Here is a 22743-nt window from a genome sequence, read left to right as displayed (position 1 = left end):
AAAAAACTACTAAATCTGGCTTGTAAATTAGAAATGTTTCATGTCTTCAAGCAATCTAGTACTCCAAACAGTTCATTATTTTGAGGAAATTATTTTAGCATGCTGTGCAATTTAAGGTTATGTCACAGTCAACAGGTATTATGCCTACCTATCGCAGAATTTGCCAAAGAAAATCCTTTAGTCTTTTCAGTGGTAACATCCTCTAGCAATTTCTAACCATTCTATCCCCATTTTGTTTTGTGTGTACACTTCTGAGACTAATCAATAAGGCTAGAGACAAGAGGAATATTGTAAAGATATATTCAAATAGCTAGAACTATATTTTTATTCTAAAGGAAAGTCTTATGGTTGACAATCCCATGACTTGGCAAGTTTTCCCTTTCCAGTTAATGTTACTGTTTATTCATTGTAAACAGCTTATAAGATATTTGAGGAAACCTACTCATTGTGAGTAAGTGTGAGACTTGTCACCTTCTGCAGGATCTAAGCCCACATTAAAGAAGCCTACCATCTTAATATTTTTGCCCTTAAGGTTGTGAAGAAAGTCTTCACAATGTTAAACAAGTGCAAACCCATACAGTGATGTCTGCCAGAGTCTGTAGACAGAACACACCAGTGTCTCTGCTGCTGCGTTACAACAGCAGAGCTAAAAGTGACCAAATCCTAGCAACTGTCACATCTGTAATTCAAAACTCAGTGGGCAGCAGGGAAACCCACAACAATCTGGTCAGTTTCACTCTGTCCTTGCTTGGGATAGCTACCAGCAGCAGATGAAGTCACTAGAGTTATTCACTGGAAAAAAGAGGACAACCCAAAAACAGAAAGGGCAGAGTAGCAGAGACACCTCAACCCAGCAGCCAGAAATTTGAGGCAGGGTAGAAGAGCAGAACCATAGAACTTCTGGCTGCTGCCTTAGAGCTTTCTCCTTTCTAGCACACAAAGGGGAAAGGAAGCAGGGCTTCAAGTTTTAATGGAACATCTACTTGACCCTGCAATCTAGTCACCTTAGATCCCAAACCCCCAGTTGTTTAGATATTATTCCAGAGTCCACCTGGCTGTGGATATCTGGTTTCTAGATAAACCCTTCAGGGAAAACTTGACGTGAAAAGAACACAGGCTTAGCAAAGTAATTTTTTTAACACAGATGCTTCCTTCTTAATGATGTGCATCAGAGAGCTACATATCCTTGAAAAAACAATCCTGAATGCAGTCCCTCCTCAGAGCCCTGGGCTTGGCCAGTGTTCTGAGGCTAGGCAGCACTTCTTGCTTTCTCCAAAGTCTAGTCATCTTGGACACAGCAGCAGTCTGGCCCCTTGCTTAGAAGGTGTGCCTATCTTTGAAACAATCCATTCCTTTTTTCCCCTTATGCTTCAGCTGGGGGAATTCAAGGCTCAAGCCACTCTTTCCCCAGTCAGGCTTTTAGAAAGGTATTCAAAGTCAGTGGCACTACCCATGGATGATCCATTATTCCAGTAGGGAAGAGCCATTTCATATTGGTGGCTTTCATTGTTAGACATCTCTGCGGTGTTCCACACCCAAGTAGAGAGAGGGCAATGTCTAGAATAGACTGGCCTTGTCAAGATAAGGCTGGTTTTCCCACACAAATTGGATGTCTTAATCCAACATGGAGGTTACAATACAAAGTGAAGGTCACAATGAAGGTTATAATAAAAAATGTCATTCACAAGACAAAGGAGTTCACCATTTGACAGACATATCCCTAATCTGTCACATTTTATACTATTATTATGGCTCATGATAGACAGAGGACTAAGTTTAGTTCTGGGTTGTAGCCCACGAAAGCTTATGCTCTAATAAATTTGTTAGTCTCTAAGGTGCCACAAGTACTCCTGTTCTTTTTAACTTGTTTAGGGCCCTCTGAACCTTTGCAGTCTTCCTTGGTCCAGGCTAAACTAAGTATCTGTGTGTCATCTGCAAATTTTGCCACCTCATTACTTACCCCACTAAATCATTAACTACATCTACATAACTAAACATAATGGAACTGAGTACAGAACCTTGAGGGATCCCACTGTTATCCTTTTGCCACTATGACAATTGACCACGTAATCCTACTTTTTGTTCTGTCTCCTTGTCCGTTTCTGATCCATGAACATGCATTTCCTCACTCCAAGAATACTTAGCTTATCCGATAGCCTCTTGTCCCGGACTTTGATTTAGACTTCCAAGAGGTCTCCAACAATCACGTCAACTATTTTATCAACATGTTCAAAGAATTCTAAGGCCTCGTCTTCACTAGGAAAAATCATGTTCTTAACTCATGCTAGTGAACATACAGTAACTAACATGAGATCAAACCCTAGCAAAGACAAGGAAGTTTGTAGTTTTAACACTGTTTAGCAGGCTAGGGTAAACCCAGGGCTTCCTTGTAGTCTCCGCCTAACTCATGTTAGAACTACATATTGCCTTGTCTGCACTAGGATTTTCATCTCATGTTACCTAATCCAAGAACACCTTTTTCCCTAGAGAAGATGTACTCTAAGAAATTAGAGAGACAATTTTCCTTTACAGAAATTGTGCTTGTTAGACCCTATCCTATTATGATCTTCTTAGTGTTTTGTTATTCTGTTTTTAATTGTTTCACCAGTTCACCAGGGAAAGACTAAAGGCTTACTGATCACCCAAAGCCTTTAAATAGAAGTAATATATTTTGTTACCCTCCAGTCCTCTGGAACAGTGGCTGTTCTTAATGAGTGCATATTTTGTTAGCAGCTCAGCCACTCCATATTTAATCTCCTTCAGTGTTCTTACACACTCTGCTGACAACGCTAGTATAACTGTTTAAGTCCTGATTCTCCCCATACTCCAAACAAAACAAAAAAAACAAAACAAAAACACAAAAAACCTTCAGTCTCAACTACATTCACATGAATAATTCTGCTGATTTGAAATCTGTAAAGCTAAGCATGTGTCCCCCCACTGGATTAGTGCCTTAAATTGCAGTGGGCCTGACCTCTGGGGGCCATGGCTAGTAAACATCAGGAAATCTTTACAAGCCCCCACGCCAAACTCTGGAATCAGGCAAGAGTCAGCATTTTGGCTTCATATTTGTAGATTTCATTATTTATTTGAGATGGATTTCCCATCTTTTATGTGCCTTGGCAATGTTGTTAAAAGTTTTAAAATAACCTTATTGGAAAATTTATGTACCACTGATATCAGCACAGCTCTTAAGACATATGCATTTATAAAGTACCTTCCCAGAGATCTCGCAAGTCTTAATATTTGTGAAAGCTTTTACCATCCCACTTAAATAAGGCATTATCCCTACGTTACAGATAACATTAGTCTGTTCGATTACATCTTTGCGTGAAAAATAACATCAGAGAAGGTAGAAAGATCTATTACTAAGATGTACTATGCATGTGTGCACATTTATAAACATTTGCTAGAACTTTAGTAAATATCCTACAAATTACTAAAACAAAATATAAATTTGCTACTTTCATAGCATTTACACACTCTGTTTTCAAAAAAATTCAGTAATTTGCAGTGGGTAGCTGTGGCAGTCCAGGATGAATCATCTTGATCTGGAGAGATCACACAGCAAGGCACAGAATGGACACTGGCAACAAACAGGCCTTTATTCCAGTCTTCCTAGAGAATTCTCACAAAGAACACACCTTGTTCCGTCACATCTTGACTTGGGCCTGGTCCCCACTTAGTCCGGACTTCGGACTAAGGTACGCAAATTCAGCTACGTTAATAACGTAGCTGAATTCGAAGTACCTTAGTCCGAACTTACCGCGGTCCAGACGCGGCCGGAAGTCTCCCCCCGTTGACGCCGCGTACTCCTCTCGGCGAGCTGGAGTACTGGCGCCGACTGTGAGCACTTCCGGGATCGATCCGGGATCGATTTATCGCGTCTTAACCAGACGCGATAAATCGATCCCAGAACATCGATGGCGTGCCGCCGGACCAGCCGGTAAGTGAAGACTAGGCCTCAAAAGTGATGCAGCAAATGGACTAAATACACATTCTCCAACTTTTCAGGCATGGCACTAGCCCACACATAATGAGTGCTCTTTTCTGTGCGAGCTGCAGGCAGAGTTTGTTCCAGTGCCTATTTGTTCCAGCCCAAATACCCCTTTCCTTAAGGTAAGTCAAGTCCTAAAACCTTACGAAATACTTTTAAGTGAGAGGATGCAAAAGGAGGGGAAAAAAAATGAAATACCTCTAAGTATTGTGTGTTTGTATTGCAGTTTGCAGAGATGAAGTTCCATGCAAAAAAAGTGAATTTCATTTGAGATATATAATCCAATTTGCATATCAAGATTTTATATATACAGTATATTCTAAAGACTTGAGTGCTTTTGAGTCATAAGCCTTAAAAAAAAAAAAAAACCCCCACACCACTCCAGTCCTCCTCTCCCCCCCCCCACAAGTTCACTATAATATGCTTTCTACAGTAACACATGGATTTATGCAGCAACGATACACACTTATGTTCATAGAACGTAAATTCATAAATAGGTAGTGGCAATACCAAAGAAATCTTTATATTGTATCAAGTAAGCAGTCTGATCAAATTTACCAGAAGTCTGTCAAGTGACCTGATTAAAGATTTAAATTTTACACAAACGCATTAATTTTTCAGTAAGCGTGCAAGTTCTTTAAAATGGCCTGAATTTTTATAGAAATATTGAAGTTTTCAGCCTCCACCAACACATTTATATTGTAGTAATTCCCAGAAGCCACAATCAGGACTGGTGCTAACTGTGCTAAGCAATGTACAAACACACCCCCCCCAATTATTCAAACTCAAATTGTAAGCTAGCTAGGATGCAGATGTAAGACCCTGATTCTGCAATCAGATCTCTGAGTGAGGATCCCTGTGCCCATGCGCAGCCCCTTTCATTTCAGTGGGACCCCACCTAAGTGTAAGGATCCAACTATGCGGATGAAATTATTGGAGCAAGGTCTAATTTTCTAAGTTTTATCAAACACCCTATAAAATGGGGATACTTCTAATGAGGTCCTGCAGGAATTTGTTCTTGGCCCAATACTATTTGCAATCATGAACAAGAAAACAAAATCTTTGCTGGATTAAGTTAGCAGATAAATATTATATTGGTAAACAGTGATAAGAATAGTGATCAGTTACAAAGGTTTGGTCTACATTAGAGACTTATGTTGGTATAACATCAGTGAGGAGTGTATAACCCACACTCCTGGACAACCAACCAAATTCCTGATGTAGACAGCCCTCAGGAAGGCTTCTCCCATTGACATAGCTACTGCCTCTCAGGGACACAGATGGGAAAAGCTCTCCCATTGGCATAGGTAGTGTCTTCATTAAGCGCTGAGCAGCGCAGCTGCTGCACCACTATGTGTGTGTAGACAAACCCATAGAAATATCAGGATTTAGAATACAGCTCTTGGACACATACATTAAAACAATACTTTCCACATTTATGTAGCACTTTTCATCTTATGGAGTAGTGCCACAGGATCTTTAATCTCCAAGCAGGAGGAAGACCAAACCTGTTTACATGCCAGGGCCCTACCCCACAGTAGATACTTAATCTATAACAGAAGGAGCAAGGGCTGACTAAGCCCTACCAGGATTTTAATGTTGTTTCAGGAAGACTAGGTGCAGCAAACCTAATATTTCAAAGACGAACTATCCCTTTATAGGCCTTTATACAACTTCCATACTTTTGTGGTACAGAACCACAAGAGTTAGAAAACTTGTTTCCAAACACATACAAGGATAATACATTCAAAAGAGAAAATTCACTTTTTAGGGTTGTACTTCAGTGTAACAAATGACATAGGCCCTGTCTACACTGGCAAGTTTCTGCATAGTAAAGCTGCTTTACATGTTGTAACTCCTAAGGTGTACACACTACCAAGCCACTTACTGTGCAGAAACTGCACAGTTGCAGCGCTGTAAAAAAAATAAAAAACCCCACACACCCCAACAAGAGGCATACAGCTTTCTGCGCTGGGAGTACAGTGCCGCAGTGCCAGTGGAGACATCTGGGTCGATTACAGCACTGCGATTGACCTCTGGGAGGTGTCCCACAATGCCTGTTCTTGCCCCTCTGGTCATCGGTTTGAACTCCACTGCCCTGACCAACCAATCATCATCCCTACCCCATAAATTCCTTTGGAATTTTGAAAGCCCCCTTCCTGTTTTCTCAGTGATGCGTGCAGTGGTCTCAGTGCATCTTTCCAGGTGGCCATGCCTGCTCCACACACCAGGCAATCCCCTGCTTGGAACAATGCCGACCTGCTGGACCTCATCAGCATTTGGGGAGAGGAGACAGTCCAGTCCCAGCTGTGCTCCAGCCATAGGAATTATGATACCTACGGACAGATTTCACGATGCATGACAGAAAGGGGCCATGACCGGGACACATTGGAGTGTCGTGTCAAAGCGAAGGAGCTGCGGAATGCATACCACAAGGCAGGGGAGGCAAACCACTGCTCCGGTGCTTCGCCCACGAGATCTTCTACAAAGAGCTGGACACGATACTCGGTGATGACCCCACCTCCACTGCGAAAGCCACTGTGGATACTTCGGTGGCTTGCGTGCCAGTCGAGTGTGGATCAAGCCAGGAGGAGAAAATCTTGGACGAGGATGTGGAGGGAGAGAGGGACCCAGAAGCAGAGGATGATTCAGAGGTCAGAGATGCATGCAGCCAGGAGCTCTTTTCTACCCTGGAGGAGGCTAGCCATCACAGCAGTCGGATTTTGGCGAAGCACAAACAGGAGAAGGCAGCCCCTGGTAAGTGGATTTGATTTGGGGAATTGCTGAAGCAAGTTGTTGGGGGCAGGAGGGTTGCAGAAAGCAGGCTTGTTTCTCTGTGATGTGCATACCACCACATGCCTAGTCTGAGCAGCGGAACAGGGAAACTCTCATGGAGATACTGGGCAATCCACTGCCACAAGTTCTTCGGCAGAGCTGCTTTGTTTCTTGCCCCATTAACAGTAACTTTTCCACGCCACTCTGCCGTCACAAGGGTGGGGGAAAGGGGACACCATTGCTGCACACAGGCAAGCCGCCTAAGGGCCAGGGCGGAAGCCGCAGGCTTGGAGAAGACCCTCCCTTGATTCTCTGCTCACCCTCAGCAGTGAGATATCTTCCATAATGAACACAGCCAATAGAAAATGTGGGGACAGGAATGATTATAAGGTCCCACCTCCCCTACAGTGCTGGCTCTCCCCAAGAGCCATGTGCCCAATGTACAGTACAGTCCTGGAACACTGATTAACCCTGCAGTTACTCACCATTTTGGGGGTCTTGTGGCTCACGTGTGTTTGCCTTGGGTCAGCCAGACAGTGACAGGTATGTGAATACTGGCTGTGTTTTAAATCACTGAATTAGTGTTCTTTGTTTTGCAAATACTGCTTCTGTAAAATGTTGCGGTTTGGCTTCACAGATATGACCTCGAGAAGCTGGGCTCCCCCTTTGTTATCGGCGGCTGAATGACTGCGCAGAATTAGAAAGTGGCTACGAAGAACTAAGGAGGACTTTCTGCGTGATGTTACGATGCACTCTGCCACCGAGAAACAGGAATTGAAGGACTGGTGGGACAGCGAGAAGAGGGACCAAAAGGAAAAAGCGGCATGCCAGAATGAAGCCACAGAGCACCTCTTAAAACATTATGGAGCGCCAAGCAGACACACTCCAGGTGCTACTAGCACTGCAAACCAAGCAGTTCCACACTCGCCCTCCCCTGCAGCCACTGTTGCTAAACTCTTTCCCATTGGCCCCCAGACACCAGCACACTCTTATCAACCTCTGGGCTCTAGTCTGTACCCGCAGCATTCCACTGCTCTGCCGTCACAGTCCAGCACTGTGGACTCCCAGTACCCACTGCACTCAACACCCATCCCTCTGCAATTTGACCTTTCTGAAGTATAGTACTGGCTGCACTGTATTACAAAGGAGAAGGTTGGATATGATCCCTGGATATACACAGATCTTTAAATGTCCCAGGACCCCACCTCCTCCTGGGATCCTCCCTTTCCCCATTCCCCTCAGTGCTGAAGTCTTTTTTGTTGGACTCTCTCCTCCTGTTTTTTTAATAAAAAAAATTGTGTTGGTTTGAAAGCAATCTTTATTCTATTAATTGAAAGCAAACAGAGCCCTGCAAAGCAACAGACAATTATCTTAAACCTTCATATTGCATCCTCTGAGCCAATCACAATCACCTCCTAGCATTACAAGCATTGCACTCCCGAGCATAGCAACAAATATTAGTGGCTTTCAGCCTCAAATTGCTGCTCAAGGCATCCCTGATCCTTGTGGCCCCACGCTGCGCCCCTAATAGCCCTGATCTCTGGCTGTTCAAATTCAGCCTCCAGGCGCTGAGCCTCCAGGCACTGAGCCTCAGCAGTCCAACCCTGAGTGAAGTTCTCACCATTCCCTTCACAAATATTATGGCTATAAGCATAGGAATATTGTCATCGGCCATCAGCTTCCCATATAGGCAGCGCCAACGGGCCTTTAAACGGCAAAAAGCAAACTCGGTAATTCCGCACTTCCTCAGCCTGTTGAACTGCTCCTTGCTGCTGTCAAGGTGCCCCATGTATGGCTTCATAAGCCACAGCATTAAGGGGTAGGTGGGGTCTCCCAAGATCACAATGATCTTCTGGTCCGGGAAGAAAGTCCATGCTTGCAGCTTCCTGAAGAGGCCAGTGTTCCAAAGTATGTGTGTGTCATGCATCTTTCTGGACCAGCTTCTGTTAATGTCTGTGAAACACCCACAAGAACCTGGAGAACCATTAAGAAATACCCCTTCAAATTAACGTACTCAGGGGCTAGGTGGTCTGGTGCCAGAATTAGAATGCGTGTGCCATCTATCACCCCTCCGCAGTTAGGGAAGCCCATTTGTGCAAGGCCATCCACAATGTCCTGCAAGTTGCCCAGTGTCATGGTCTTTCCGAGCAGGATGCGATTAATGGCCCTGCACACTTCCATCAACACCAGTTCAATGGTTGACTTTCCTACTTCGAACTGGTTAGTGAACAACTGGTAGCAGTCTGGAGTAGCCAGCTTGCACAGTGCAATTGCCACATGCTTCTTCAACAGAAGTGCAGCTCTCATTCTTTTGTCCTTGCACCACAGGCTGGGGCGAGTTCATCACATAGTCCCATGAATGTGGCTTTCCTCATCTGAAAGTTCCGCAGCCACTGCTCATCATCCCAGATATGCATGACGACGTGATCCCACCACTCAGTGCTTGTTTTCCGAGCCCAAAAGTGGCATTCTGCTGTGATCAGCATCTCTGTCAATGCCACAAACAATCTCGTGTCGTAGCTACTATGTGTGGCGAGATCAAGGTCACACTCCTCTTGCCTTTTTAGTTTAAGGAATAACTCCACTGGTACTTGTAAGGTGTTAGTCAGAACGAGCAGCGTACTGATCAACAGTTTGGGATCCATTCCTGCAGACTGAAGAGGCAGAGTGCACAGTATACAAACCGTTGAAAGATGGTGCCAAATAAGGACAGAAGTACAGGGATTGCTGGGATGCGAACCAAAGCATCATAGGGCATTGGGACAGGACCCAGGATGCCCCATGACCCCCTACAAGTCTTAGCGGCAAAAGAGAAAGAGGTGCACTCCGGGTAGCTATCCCACAGAGCCTCACTCCGAAGCCACGCTTGCAGTGGTAAAGTGTGAACACGCAATTGCGCAGGCAGCTGACAGTGTGAACACACAACAGTGGTTTCCCTTCAGCGGCACTGTAACTGTGCCAGCGTAGACATACCCACAGAAAACTAATCATGCGCTGCAAAGCACCGACCACATATTTGAGAATTCCACTGGCTTATAATTCAAATGAAACATGACCCCTCAAAATCTGCCGACCACTCAAGACTGAATAATTGTTTTAATCCCTTGCAAACAAATTTAAGAGCACTACAATAAATCCAGCATATCAGAGCCAATTTAAGTCATCAAATGCATAACTCAAATACTGGGATGCACTGTAGTTATTTATATTGCATACACCACTGTGATATCTAGAAAAAATCCAGTATGTGTGGCACAGAACAGGAAATGCACACGGATTTGCATAACTCATTTGTACAACAAAAATGAGTACTGCATAACTGAAGTAATATTTCCAGTGCAACATCAGCACTTCCTGTTTCAATCACATTCCAAGTAGCTTTTAGATATGCTCTAACTATTCAGTCTTCCGTGCACACAAGATTTCAGGGAAACAAGCCCATTTTGTACAGAATAAAATGCAGGTAAGAGCTCCTACAACTAAACACAGATTGTGTGTACTTGAAAAGTTAAATGCTTTGTTTAATCAAGTCCTTGTTCAACAGTTAATGATTAACAATGTACTAAAGACTGGTTGAGATAAACATTGTATTTGGTTGCCAAATTGCACCCATCAATAAAAATGGCCTAGCAGAAAAGTGTTTGCACAATCCCACAATAATCACAAGCGCTAGGCAAAGTGTACACCCATAAAGTATACATATGTAGGATACAGTTAACAGAATATTTTTGAAGGTGTGTATTTACCCATCTGTTTTCACATAGTAGACCCTTTAAAATTTTTTACAAAGAATTTATTTTACTAGTTGCACTTGAGAAACAACTGTTTGTTCCCCAACATCCACCACAAGAACTATATGCAGACAAGATTATAGGTTCTGAAATTAAAACTGAGAAATGGCAGATATTTCTGCAAGGTGCAAAAAGTTAAGCCAGTGGCTTTTAGCAGAAGTAAGAACTTCATGATTTCTCTATAATTACATAAAATAACAGGTTACAGTATTTTAAAAATCTTACAACCCACAATTGCAGTGGGAACTTGTTAGTAGCAATCTCTTTTATAAAACCTGGATATCATTCTTTTCTGTAAATATGTTCTGTCAAGATCAAGATTTCAGAAGGTTTTTCAAAGACAAACAGCTGCATAATTTACCAGGTTGGCTGTCTTCATCACGACTTCATTTAATATGAAAGAAAGTTCAGCACATCCAAAATTATAGCCCTCCATTCACGATTTTGTCACCAGTAAATCAGCATTTTTACTGTAAAAATCATTTTTTTTTAAAGGGAGTTTAAATCTTAGGAGTTGGTCCTGTGTAAATTTGGTGAACTGAAAGTTTACTGCCATTCTTCACTACAGATTGCATCTGTTTGAGATTTAGAAAAAAGTTAAATGGCAGAAATATTTATACTGAAAACAGTTACTGTACATGCAGTTGCCATGAGGCTGCTATAGTGTAGTTTATGGACTATACTTCACACTGATAGAAACATCTTAACATATCTACTCAAATTAGTTTATGGATTAGAAGTTTCATGATTGTCTTATGGAAGCCAATGAAATGGCAACTGAAGTCTTTCCTATTTCTTTTTAAACTGCTGGTAGCATGCAGAGTTGAAGTCATCGATCAGAGGGTGTTTTACACCCACCAACCCTCCCTCCCTATCCACCTGGCCAAAACATCTTGTGGAGTCAAAACTTCCAACTACAGCTCCTTTGCCTTCAGTTGTACAAATGTATTTCCTTGCTTGGCATTAGAAAAATATTCCCTTTGGAATGCATTTTTCCTTCTGCTTTGTTTAATTCTTTCCACTGTGACATCAAAAATTAAAATATCAGATAATTATCTAGAAAAGGTTATCTTATATCAATGCAGATCAAGTTATTGGCATTGCAGCATGAATTGTAAAATAAAACTAGTTATTTAGCAAGTTAAGGACATAACTTATTCTCTCAAAGCAACCTGAGATTTCATGATACTAGCAAGAAATTCATTAGCACTTAAATGTTCAAGGGCAGGATTCCCCTCACAATACCTGTCAGGCTACAATAGACTACCTGTATTTTACATGCCTTTCTTTTAGCTGTGGAACTGCCTTGCTAACAATATGCAGGAAGAGAACCATCTATTCTAAACTGCATATGAACATGGGCAGTGAGTTTTGTAGGCGGGGGAGGCTGAGCCTTCCCAAACAGCCTGGTGTGGCCCCACCCACACTCCACCCCCAGACTCCTCCTGCCTGCTTCCAGTTCCCTTCCTGCTCTTCCATGGTCCAGAGGCTGGGGCTGGCAGGCTGGGGCCAGTGCTCGCAAGACCTGGGAGTGCTCTGGGGCCAGGGCGAGAGGGGCCGCGAGCAGTTGCAGTGGGGATGCTCTGGCACCGGCAGGGGAGAGGGAGAAGTGGGGCCTCGGAGAAGAGGAGGAAGGGCCAGGGGCTAGCCTCCCCCCAACAGCTCATTCACCTGCCACCCATGCATATGAGACAAGAGAACTATCATCTCCATTAAAACTGAGCTTGTTGAAAACAGCAAACTTGCCTCCTGAACTCACAGGCTGGAGTACAGCAAAATGTAAGATTACAACAACCTCTGTCAAAAACCTGAAGTCAGAAGTCTAAGGTTATGTCTATACAGGACCGGTGCAAGGAAGTTTTGCGCCCTAGGAGAAACTTCCACCTTGCACCTCTCCCCTGCCCAGCCCTGCGCCAGCTCCCCACCCACCCCATCCGCCCTGAGGCGCCCCCCCCACGTGGCAGTTCTCCCCCCACCCTGAGGCACCGCCCACACGGCAGCTCCCCCCCCTGGGAGCCGTGCGGCAGCTCCCCACCCCAACTCACCTCTGCTCTGCCTCCTCCCCAAGCACGCCGCCGCTTTAATTCTCCTCCCCTCCCAGGCTTGCAGCGCCAAACAGCTGATTGGCGCCGCGAGGCGGGAGAAGTGGAGCGGCGACCATGCACTTCAGGAGGGGGCGTAGCAGAAATGAGCTGGGGTGGGGAGCTGCCGCACAGCTCCCCGGGCCGGGGGGTGGGGCTCCCCACCCCAGCTCACCTCTGCTACACCCCCTCCCCAAGCACACCGCCCCCACTGGTAATGACAATAATTGCATGGAGCAGCCGCTGCGCTAGGAGAGGGAGTCTGAGCCGCACGTGTCAGTGCGCCGCCGGCAGCCCAGCCCAGGAACGCTGAAGAAAAAAAAAATTGGGGGCACCACTTTTTGGCACCCCCAAATCTTGGCACCCTAGGCAACCGCCTAGTTTGCCTTAATGGTAGCACTGGCCCTGTGTTTATACTAGAGACCTTACAGTGGCACAGCTGTACCGATACAGCTGCACTACTGTAAGATCTCCTGTGTAGCTGCTCTACGCAGACAGGAGAGAGCTCTAGCAGCATAATTAAACCATCCCCCAACAAGCGGAGATAGCTATACCAACAGGAGAGCATCTCCCACTGACAAAGTGCTGTCCACACCAGAGCGCTTCCATCAGTGTGATTTACGGGGGGGGGAGGGAGGGAAGCTTTTTTCACACCCCTGAGTGACATAAGTTTTACCAGCAAAAGCGCTAATGCAGACATAGCCTTAGTTAGGCCAAATGCTTAAAGCACCAAAAGGTCACAGCAGAAAGAAAAGTCTTGGCGATTTGCTTGCCTAATAAATTATATAAGTTAACTCTAGCCTCTGTTGCAGTCTTAACTGCAGGTGCAGGCCCACCGATACGGGGGACAGCCCTGAGGCCTGGAATTACGTAAGCAGGCATGTGCAGATGTGTGACTCTGATTTGTTTTTACTGTAGTCAACTGTGCTTGGCAAAGACCCATCAGCAGTGTGTGTGTGTGTGTGTGTGTATTTTTATTTATATATAAGCAGCCCATGAGTTACAATGGAGGCATCTACAGTTCTAAGGCCAGACCATGTTTTCTGATTAGTGAGATCTTTTAAAAGTTGTTCTTCCCCTTGCTCCCCCAGACAAATCAGCTCTAAAACTGAAAATTTTGGTTCTCTGCTTTTTGATGCAATAGCTATAGCTAAAACATGCAACTCAGACATACGCCAATATAGGTATAGGTTACAAATAAGTATGCTTTTGAAAGGTGCAATCTTAGTTAACATTAATGATATATGAAAATATCAGTAAAATTTTAGTAATTTAACAGATATTTAATAAATAGCATCATTTTCAAATGTGCTGAGCATCCGTAACTCCTGTTGACTTCAAAGGGCTTGCTCTGTTTGTCTGCCATACCTACTTCCTCTAGCCATCTAAAACGGGGTGGGCAAACTACGGCCCATGGGCCGGATCTGGCCCCTGATGGCTTTGGATCCGGCCCCTCAGGGCTATGGGGGATGATTGCCCACCATGGCGCCATGGGCCCCATGCCGCTCTCAGAAGTGGCTGGCACCACTTCCCTGTGGCCCCTGGGCAAGGGGGCAGTGGGCTCCATGTGTTGCCCTTGCCTCCAGGCACCACTCCCTGCAGCTCCCATTGGCCGGGAATGCAGAACCACAGCCAATGGGGGCTTCGGGGGAGGTATCCACAGGCGAGGGCAGTGTGTGGAGCCCTCTGCCCTCCCTCCCCCAGGGGCCGCAGCACTTTCTGGAGCTGCGCGGGGCTGGGGCCAGGGCAGGCATGCAGGGAGCCTGCCCTGGCCCCGTGCACGCCCCTGCCATCCCAGAGTCACTTTAGGTAAGTGGCACCGGGCCAGAACCTGAACCCTGCCTGCACCCCACCCCGAACTCCCTGCCCTGAGCCCCCTGCCGCAGCCCACACCCCTCCTGCACCCTTGCCCTGAGCCCCCTCCTGCACTCCACACCCCTCCTCTGCCCCAATCCCTTGCCCTGAGCTCCTTCCTGCACACCCCACACTCCCTGCCCTGCATACAATTTCCCAACCCAGATGTGGCCCTCGACCCAAAAAGTTTGCCAACCCCTGGATCTAAAAGCTAGTCTACCATGGCTATCAGTCTGGTACCTTTCACCATCAGGAAGCATAGCAATGAACCACCACTTGCTCCCCATCAGAGTAAATATATCCATTGCCCAGTATAGGGTGCTTAGCTGTCCCAGGAAAGTAATTTACAGAAGAAAGTAGGACTAGTTTAATTTCTTATCTATATCCAAGGTACTTATATGCCCCCTCCCCCATCACCACAGTAACTGAGCACCCCACAATTTTTAAAATATTTATCCTCACACCCCTCCAAGGTACTCATTCCCATTTTACAGATGGGAAACTGAGGCAAAGGATAAGCAACTTGTCCAAGGTCAAATAGGAAGCCTGTGGCAGAGTAGAGACTTCAACCTACATCCCCAAGTACTAGGCTTACCCGCTACCACTGGACCATCCCTCTTCATAGGTGTTTGGTAATCACTCCAAAACACATCATCAGTATCCGCAGCAGTGAAAAGGGCTTAAAATATTTACCACACACCTATTAACTAGGGGCTAATGCAAGAGAGAGATGGAGCTCTCAAAAATGATCCAATGACAGCTCCCAGGTAGAAATCATGATGGCTTAGCTGGCTCAGCTCTCAGTAGGACACTGCCAAATAACATCTTTGGCAGGATGTCATCACCCCACCCCCATCTTTTATATTAGCCTGTGGCTAGAGGTCTTTTGACGTCTGTGTCTGATAACTTCATAAGGACATGAAAAACTCAAGACGTTGCAGACCACAGAACAAATCAGAACTGCCATGCTAAAATCTGGAAAGCTGTATCAGACCATAAAGATTGATTAGTGTTTTGAGTTGTGCAAATTTTCACATTAGCATGTATTTGTCTGAAATATTACGAGAGAGATTTCTGAAAGTATGCAAAAGAAAGTAGTAATATCTGACTCAGAGGGCAGGGGAGAGAGTAGAGCAGAATACAAAATATGAATACAGAAGAGTGATGTTATATTATGCCAAAGGTTTTTTTTTTTTTTTTTTTTAAATGGTTGTCGAACGTTAGCCTCCCAAATCCTTATTTAGGCAGTAAATAAGTGATCTGATTTCCAAAAGTGCTGAAACACCAGCAGTTCCCTTTGAAACAAAGATCAGAACCATTATGTACATTAAAGTATGCAATTGGGAGCCTAAGTTTAACGCAACCTTAAAAAAATATATACATCTTTGCAGGCTACATTACACTCTTCCTGTGGCCAACACTAGCTGTTTGAAACTTTTTGATTTGAAGGCAACTGTATTAAAAAGCATTCAAAACATGTAATAGTTTATTATAAAATAATACCCATACAGAATTGTAATTCTTCCAGTTTATGGTTAATGCTGCAGTGCTATATTTGTAAAACCCACATTTTAATATTAAACTGATAAATACAGACAAATGAAAATCTATCCTATAGTATTATTTTCTTTTGTTAATTATTAACACTAACCATCCAGCTCTTAAAGAGCAGAAAATAAGTAAGCCAAACTGAGCCAATTCTATATGTGGCAACTGAAACAAAACAAAATTCCTAGAACATTCAGAAGTTTGAAGTCTTTTGTTTTTGCAGATGTTATTTAATGCTGGAAAGGGGATAGCACTAGTGCTACCATTTCATATGGCTAAATTGGACTATGAAACTAACCTTAAGAGGTTCCGTGGTTTTTATATTATCACTCTTCAATGCAGAGGAGTCAAGTATCAGGGGGTAGCTGTGTTAGTCTGTATCTACAAAAACAACAAGGAGTCTGGTGGCACCTTAAAGACTAACAGATTTATTTGGGCTTAAGCTTTCATGAGTAAAAACCTCACTTCTTCGGATGCATAGAGTGAAAGTTACAGATGCAGGCATTATATACTGACACATGGAGAGCAGGGAGTTACTTCGCAAGTGGAGAACCAGTGTTGACAGGGCCAATTCAATCAGGGTGGATGTAGTCAACTCCCAATAATATATGAGGAGGTGTCAATTCCAGGAGAGGAAAAGCTGCTTCTATAATGAGCCAGCCACTCCCAGTCCCTATTCAAACCCAGATTAATGGTGTTGAATTTGCAAATAAATTTTAGTTCTGCTGTTTCTCTTTGAAGTCTGTTTTTGAAGTTTTTTTGTTCAATGATAGTGACTTTTAAATCTGTAATAGAATGACCAGGGAGATTGAAGTGTTCACTTACTGGTTTATGTATGTTACCATTCCTGATGTCCGATTTGTGTCCATTTATTCTTTTGCGGAGGGACTGTCCGGTTTGGCCAATGTACACGGCAGAGGGGCATTGCTGGCACATGATGGCATATATGACATTAGTGGATGTGCAATGCAGAGGAGAAATTTCTCAGATTGTTAGTCAAGAAAGATGTATAAAACCAGGGTAATTCTAGCACTCATCTTTGAGTAATATCAGCACATCAATACAAGCAGCATAATAGTACTTTCAAGTATAGGGCCAATGATAACAAAACTTCAGAGAAGTCTATGTAATTATTTTACCTACCATTGCTAGAACACCTAAGATTACTGAAATAAAGGTGAGAAAACATGTATATGAAATTGTCCAGTTTGTTTACTTTGTGCATAGTCAGTTCTCCCCATCCTCTTCACACACCTGCTGGGGTGTGAAGAACTTCCTCCTTTAGCCCCCCTCCCCCGAAAAAAAAAAAAAAGGTACAGGAAAATGTGGTGTAAACCCAGGAGAGTTGGCAGGATAATGCAGAGACAGTATCAAAACAGGTTTTAACATTGTTCTTTTAACTGACTAGATTTCATGTCCCTTTCATTAGTTCCCCACTCACTCTATGGCCCTTCCACATCACTTTTCCACCACTGCCAATACCGCGCCTCACGCACATGTGACCACCGCCCTAGCAGCAGGTCTAAGCGCCTACAGATTTGCGCTTTTTACTCGTCGTTAACTCTCGCCCTGCTGTTTCCTCCCTCGGCCGCTCTGGGTTACTGTCAGTTTGAAAGGTGCTCTACTCTTCCCCCTTGCGAGCCACTTCCTGGCTCACGCTAAGGAAGGACTCTGAACCCCTGCCCGGGGCCACGTGCTTCACTGTGTAATCCCACCAGTCACTCATTGTCAGAGCTCCTGCCAGCGCCTGGCTGCTCGGGCACACCACCGAAACCAGAGCGCACTAGGGCATGGCGCTGGGCTGCGCTCGCTGCCTGGCTGGGGCCGGGCTAGAGGCGGACACCTGTGCAATCCGCCCGGGATTCCCTGACCCACAAGGCGGACTAAACCCCCTGCTGCAGCCGGGGGAGGGGGCCGCGCTATTTCCGACACGCAGGTAACTCGCCTCCCCCAACAGGTGCGTACCTCGGCGGCAGCCTAGCAGCGAGCCCAGCCCTGCCCCGTCTGCACGCAGGGAGCTGCGTTTTCCCCGCACACGTGTCTGTCTCTGGGGCACTGCAGGGCGCAGGGGGCCGCCACTCACCTGACTCCCAGCGCTGGCTTGGAGCTGCTACCTCAGCCCCGGGGAGGCTATTAAACCCCAGCCTCCACATTCCAGCCACAGCCCTCACCCCGCACACCAGGGTCACCGCAGCCCCCCGCGTAACCCAGCGGCCGCAGCCGGGAGCGGCGTGCAGGCACTTACAGCCATAGCGGGGTCTCTGCAGCTCCTCATGGTACATCCTGGAGGCTGCTCCCACACACGCCGGGGGAGCCTACAGGGGCGCTTCTGCCGCGCTGCCCCGGGGCGCGCGGTGCTGGCACGCAACCCGCCGCTCCGCACCCACGGCCTGGGGGTGAGAGGGGAAGCTGCAGCCCCACTGCGGCCCTGCCCCCTCCTGCAGCTGGAGCCTGCCTGGCCCCGCACCCCCGCAAACTCAGGCTGGGCTTGTGTCTAGTCCCGCCACAGCCTCCCAAACTTCGGGCGCGCAGGCTACTCGGTGCAACTTCAGCCCTTCCTGGTGCCTGGCTGCCGCTGTCTTATCCGCTCCCTCCCCCTCTCTGATTTGCTCGCTCTCTCTGCGGAGGGGGCCGGCCCTTCACCTGGGTGCACCCTCCCTCCTGCCCAGGCTGCTCTGTGCGCTTACTCAGCGCCCTCCTCCCCCACTCCCACTCCGTTTCCTTTCTCTCCTGCCAGCCCCGTTATTCACCCGAGGGGAAGAGCCGCCGGGCAGCGACCCCTACCGCCCGCAGCCGGCCAGCGCACCCCGGCTCCAACCTTCTGGTCCCCCCCTCCCGGCCCTCCAGTCCGCCCACAATCACTTCAGCCGCCGAGTCCTGAGGGAGGCGGCAGGAACCAGCCATCCCCAGCTGCAGCAGAGCAGCAGCCCGCGCACACTGAAACCAGCCCCTTAGTGATCTGTCAGCCTGCTGGTGACAAACCTGTGGCTTGTGCGGTTTCCAGCACCGAGGAAAAGCGCTAGAAAGGAAACAGAAGAGCAAGGGAACGTGCAGCCTGTTTCTGTCCCAGCTTGTTGCTCGGGTACAAATAGGCAAACACCCTGCTTCTCCGTTTGGGGCCCTTCCCCCCAAAGCTATTTCTTACACGTGAGTGCTTCTTACTAGAAAGAAGCACAAAATAAAGAGCTGACGTTGCAGCCCCAGAAAGGCGGGGCAAACCAGCGGCATAAATAACCGTCTGTTATAAATATTAAACACCAGGCTTCTCTAGTGATATTTTTAAAAAAAACCCTCAACTGAAACAATCATTACTGAGTTGTCATCTTATGTGTAAATAACCATATTTAAACGTGTTAGTGGACAACCCCTGTTATAATACTATTTATCCTTGGCTGCATGGACAAAAAAATACCCACAACACGGTAAAACATAGTAGAGAGCCATGTTTTAACCATGGCAGAAATGTAGGCTAAAGCATGGCTCTCTGAAATGTTTATAACATTTTCCATCCACATAAGTAATATATAATAAACCATATTATAATGTGTTTTGCCCCATGGATGGGCCTGGTTCTCATTTATACTCAACACTGCTCTGATAGTGCACGGGAATCTTAAGGTGGATGGAAATTACAATCAGTCCTGGATGTCTCTGGAGAATACTGGTACTAACAACAGGGTTCTTGCAGGAATATATTTCATCTCACCAAGGTAACTCGGGTGAGTTGAACTGTCCTTTATCAGAGGACCCAGAATGTTAGATTTAGGCTCTCAGCAATGGGACCCACCTGTAGGAACTTTCAGAGAATGTGTCCAGTCACTGCATCTCTGTAACTGTTGCCAGAACTCATCACAAGTCCTTCCTGTTTAGATGAGCGTAATCATCACCATTTACATTTCCAGGGTTCCCATTTGCCAGTATGCACAGTGTGGTTGGGGCTGCAATGAGGATCTGCAGTTAGGGAGCTGGACTTCGTTTCAGATTTAATGTAGCTAGTAGGTGTATTTTTGCTTGTGGGTGTTTATATAAATAAATATAAAGACTTTGTTATTTCAAAAGTCAGGAGAATCCAAATGAAAACTAAAACACACTTTAACAAACAAATAAAAAAAAATCAGTAAGCTCCTGCCAACACCATCAGTTCTGTTAAACGAGTAAAGAAACTTTCGTTGTTAAGAGGGAGATTTAGGTTCTGTTTATTATTCATTAGGAAGTTTGTTTTCTCTTTGGCACTGTTTGGGAGTATGAAATGGCCCGGAGGAATGTGTGACCTCTCCTACCTGTCTGCATCGGGGCCAGGCCTTGCTGCTGGAAACCACTTACTTAGTTCAGTGTGTAACTGATTTGTCTTATCTGCTTATTTTTTCCCTATGGAGAGAATATAAAAGGGGGCAGGGGGAAGATACATATGCTTTCACAAATATCATAGCAGTTCCATTGACCTATTTAGGGCCTATGTTCTCCCCTTCATTAAGGCAACCAGAGGGAGCAGAAAGTGGCAGAACTGGGTGGGGCCCATAGAAGAGGGGAAGGATAGGGGTGAGTCAGCAGCTAGGGTTGAAGCTCTGAAGAATAGCAAGCCAGGGTAGCATCACTATTTCCTTATCAGCCCAGCAGAAATCTATAGAAGTCTTAAGCTGCTGCAAGCATTATTAATACCAGCTTCATGCTTGCAACCTTGTTTGCACAGGCACAAAGTGCTGTGAAAAGAGCAAATGGCAGCACAGCTTGCACAGGAAGAAGGCCCAGCCATCACCAGTGAGAAGATGACTCCCCATAGACCCACAGGGTACATCTACATGACCAAAAAAAAAAAAAAAAAACCCTCCGGCAGCATATCTCAGTACTTGGGTCTACCGACTTGGGCTCATGCTACAGCTAAAAATAGCATTGTAGGCATTCCCACTCAGGCTCCGAGACCCATCCCCTTTGCCAGGTTTCAGAGGGCAAGTCCACATCCCAATGGGAACATTGTTTTTAGTTTAGCGCCGTAGCATAAGCCTTGCAAGCCCAAATCTGTAGACTTGGGCTCTGAGACTTGCAGCAGTGGGTGATTTTTTGCAGCGTAGACACACCCACAGTTTCCTCTCCGCACAGAGCTTTAGAATCCCCATGGTTTAAAGGCATCACTGCTTCTCCGTAGCCTCCCACCCCAAATCTCTCACTTCTGAGGGTATCTACACACACACACACACACACACAATCTTCTGACTCGGAGCCTGAGCTAGTTTATCCAGCTGAGAGTTGTAGGTTAGAGCCAGAGCTCCACTGTAACTTGGGTTGGAACCCACCCACTTTGTAGTAAGGATTCAGGCTACAAGTGCTGATAATCTTCCAATGCCTTCCCATTCCCACCCCCTCACCCCACAAAGGACAAGTTCTACAGCAGTTAACACAATTGACTGGGAAAGAATCCTAGAGTGTCTCCGCAATAAGAATCATGGGATATGCCCCCAGACACACACACACGTGATGCAGAAACAATGAGGACACAGTGATGCAATTAGCACTTTGCAATGGGGATGCTCACCCCCATGCTAGACTAACCTGGGTGCTCAAATCTAGGCGCCAAGCACCCAGGTTAACTGTGCAGTATAGGCATAACTTCGGGGGAGCATAAGGAAACTGTTAGGCAAACCTTTCAGAGTTTTCTTGGTCTTCTATTCTGCATCTACAAATATGCATAAGGGATAAGATGTGGACCAAGATTCGGAGAGTACGCAACACTAGAAACTATGACATACAAGGTGAAATCCTGGTTCCATTGACTTCAAGAGGGTCAAGCTTTCACCTACACTACCCTGTTATTGGAAATACAAATATGGAATGTGTATTATAGGTAATTGCTGGTTTTGATTGTAATCATGAAGACTCACTGTACTTCAAAATATCTGACTGAAGTTTAATTTTATGATTAAATGTTATTTTAAATATATATATTCAACTTATTTTAAATGCAACATTTTGACAGAAGAAAGAAACTGGTTACTTTAATTTAAAATGTTTAACCTAAAAGAATGTGATTTATTTGTGCTTTCCACTGCAAGTTGCTCATAAGCAGTGTGGAAAAAAATGCAAAAGATCATTGAGAAATATGCCATATTTCATGATAGATGGAGGAATTCATCTTGTTCGCCTCCAAGGATTTTATTCCCAGGAGCACAGTATAAGTTGTAAGTATCATGCTATAGTTTAAATTCCAGGTGTCATATTGTCATGGAAGAAGGATGTGGAAAGACAGATCTATTTTATTTTTCTGTTACTGCTTGACAGTGGAAAACAACTACCAATAAATACCAGGCAAAGTGCCAGTTTCATTTCCTCCATTTGAAACTGTGCCAGAAGAGTATTAAAGTAAAAAGTGAGACCAGCAAGCAAGAAATGTTTTTAATGGAGCATTAAAAAGGGTTGGTGGGGTTTTTTTGGGGGGTGGGGGGGTTGTTTGTTTGTTTTTAGGAAAGGGATGACATTGGAAAAATTCTAGACGTGCTTTTAAAAGTGTTATTACAAAACTCCATTGACTGCAATTGGGGTCTATCCACATCAAACACAGTGCAGGATTGGAACCATAGACAGGACACTATTTGCTAAAATATTTGTCGCTTCAGTTACAGATGCATGATACTCTGCAATCCTCTGGTTTTTATTCAGGAATAAAAGTCAGTGAGTTCAGTAAGTTTTTGCCTGAGACAGCAGA

The 22743-nt window shown here is 45.3% G+C and overlaps 1 protein-coding gene and 1 long non-coding RNA gene across 3 annotated transcripts in view; one reads left to right on the top strand and one right to left on the bottom strand.

Annotated features, from left to right (window-relative positions):
• Positions 1-18447, bottom strand: part of IQGAP2 (IQ motif containing GTPase activating protein 2) — a 236203-nt gene extending 217756 nt beyond the window's left edge. For both annotated transcript variants that reach the window (XM_054031558.1, XM_054031559.1), the window contains exon 1: positions 18292-18447. In XM_054031558.1, the coding sequence (XP_053887533.1) occupies positions 18292-18328 (37 nt within the window). In that variant the 5' untranslated portion in view covers positions 18329-18447. The remainder of the gene's footprint in view (positions 1-18291) is intronic.
• LOC128838980 (uncharacterized) lies at positions 17797-21981 on the top strand. Its single transcript, XR_008445338.1, has 2 exons — positions 17797-17982; positions 18784-21981. It is a non-coding gene; the product is annotated as an uncharacterized LOC128838980 (long non-coding RNA).
• The last annotated feature ends 762 nt before the right edge of the window (positions 21982-22743 follow it).

The sequence above is a fragment of the Malaclemys terrapin genome, chromosome 6 (assembly GCF_027887155.1).
Source record: "Malaclemys terrapin pileata isolate rMalTer1 chromosome 6, rMalTer1.hap1, whole genome shotgun sequence".
Classification (NCBI taxonomy): Eukaryota; Metazoa; Chordata; order Testudines; family Emydidae; genus Malaclemys; species Malaclemys terrapin.
This window is presented reverse-complemented; position numbering and strand designations above follow the sequence as displayed.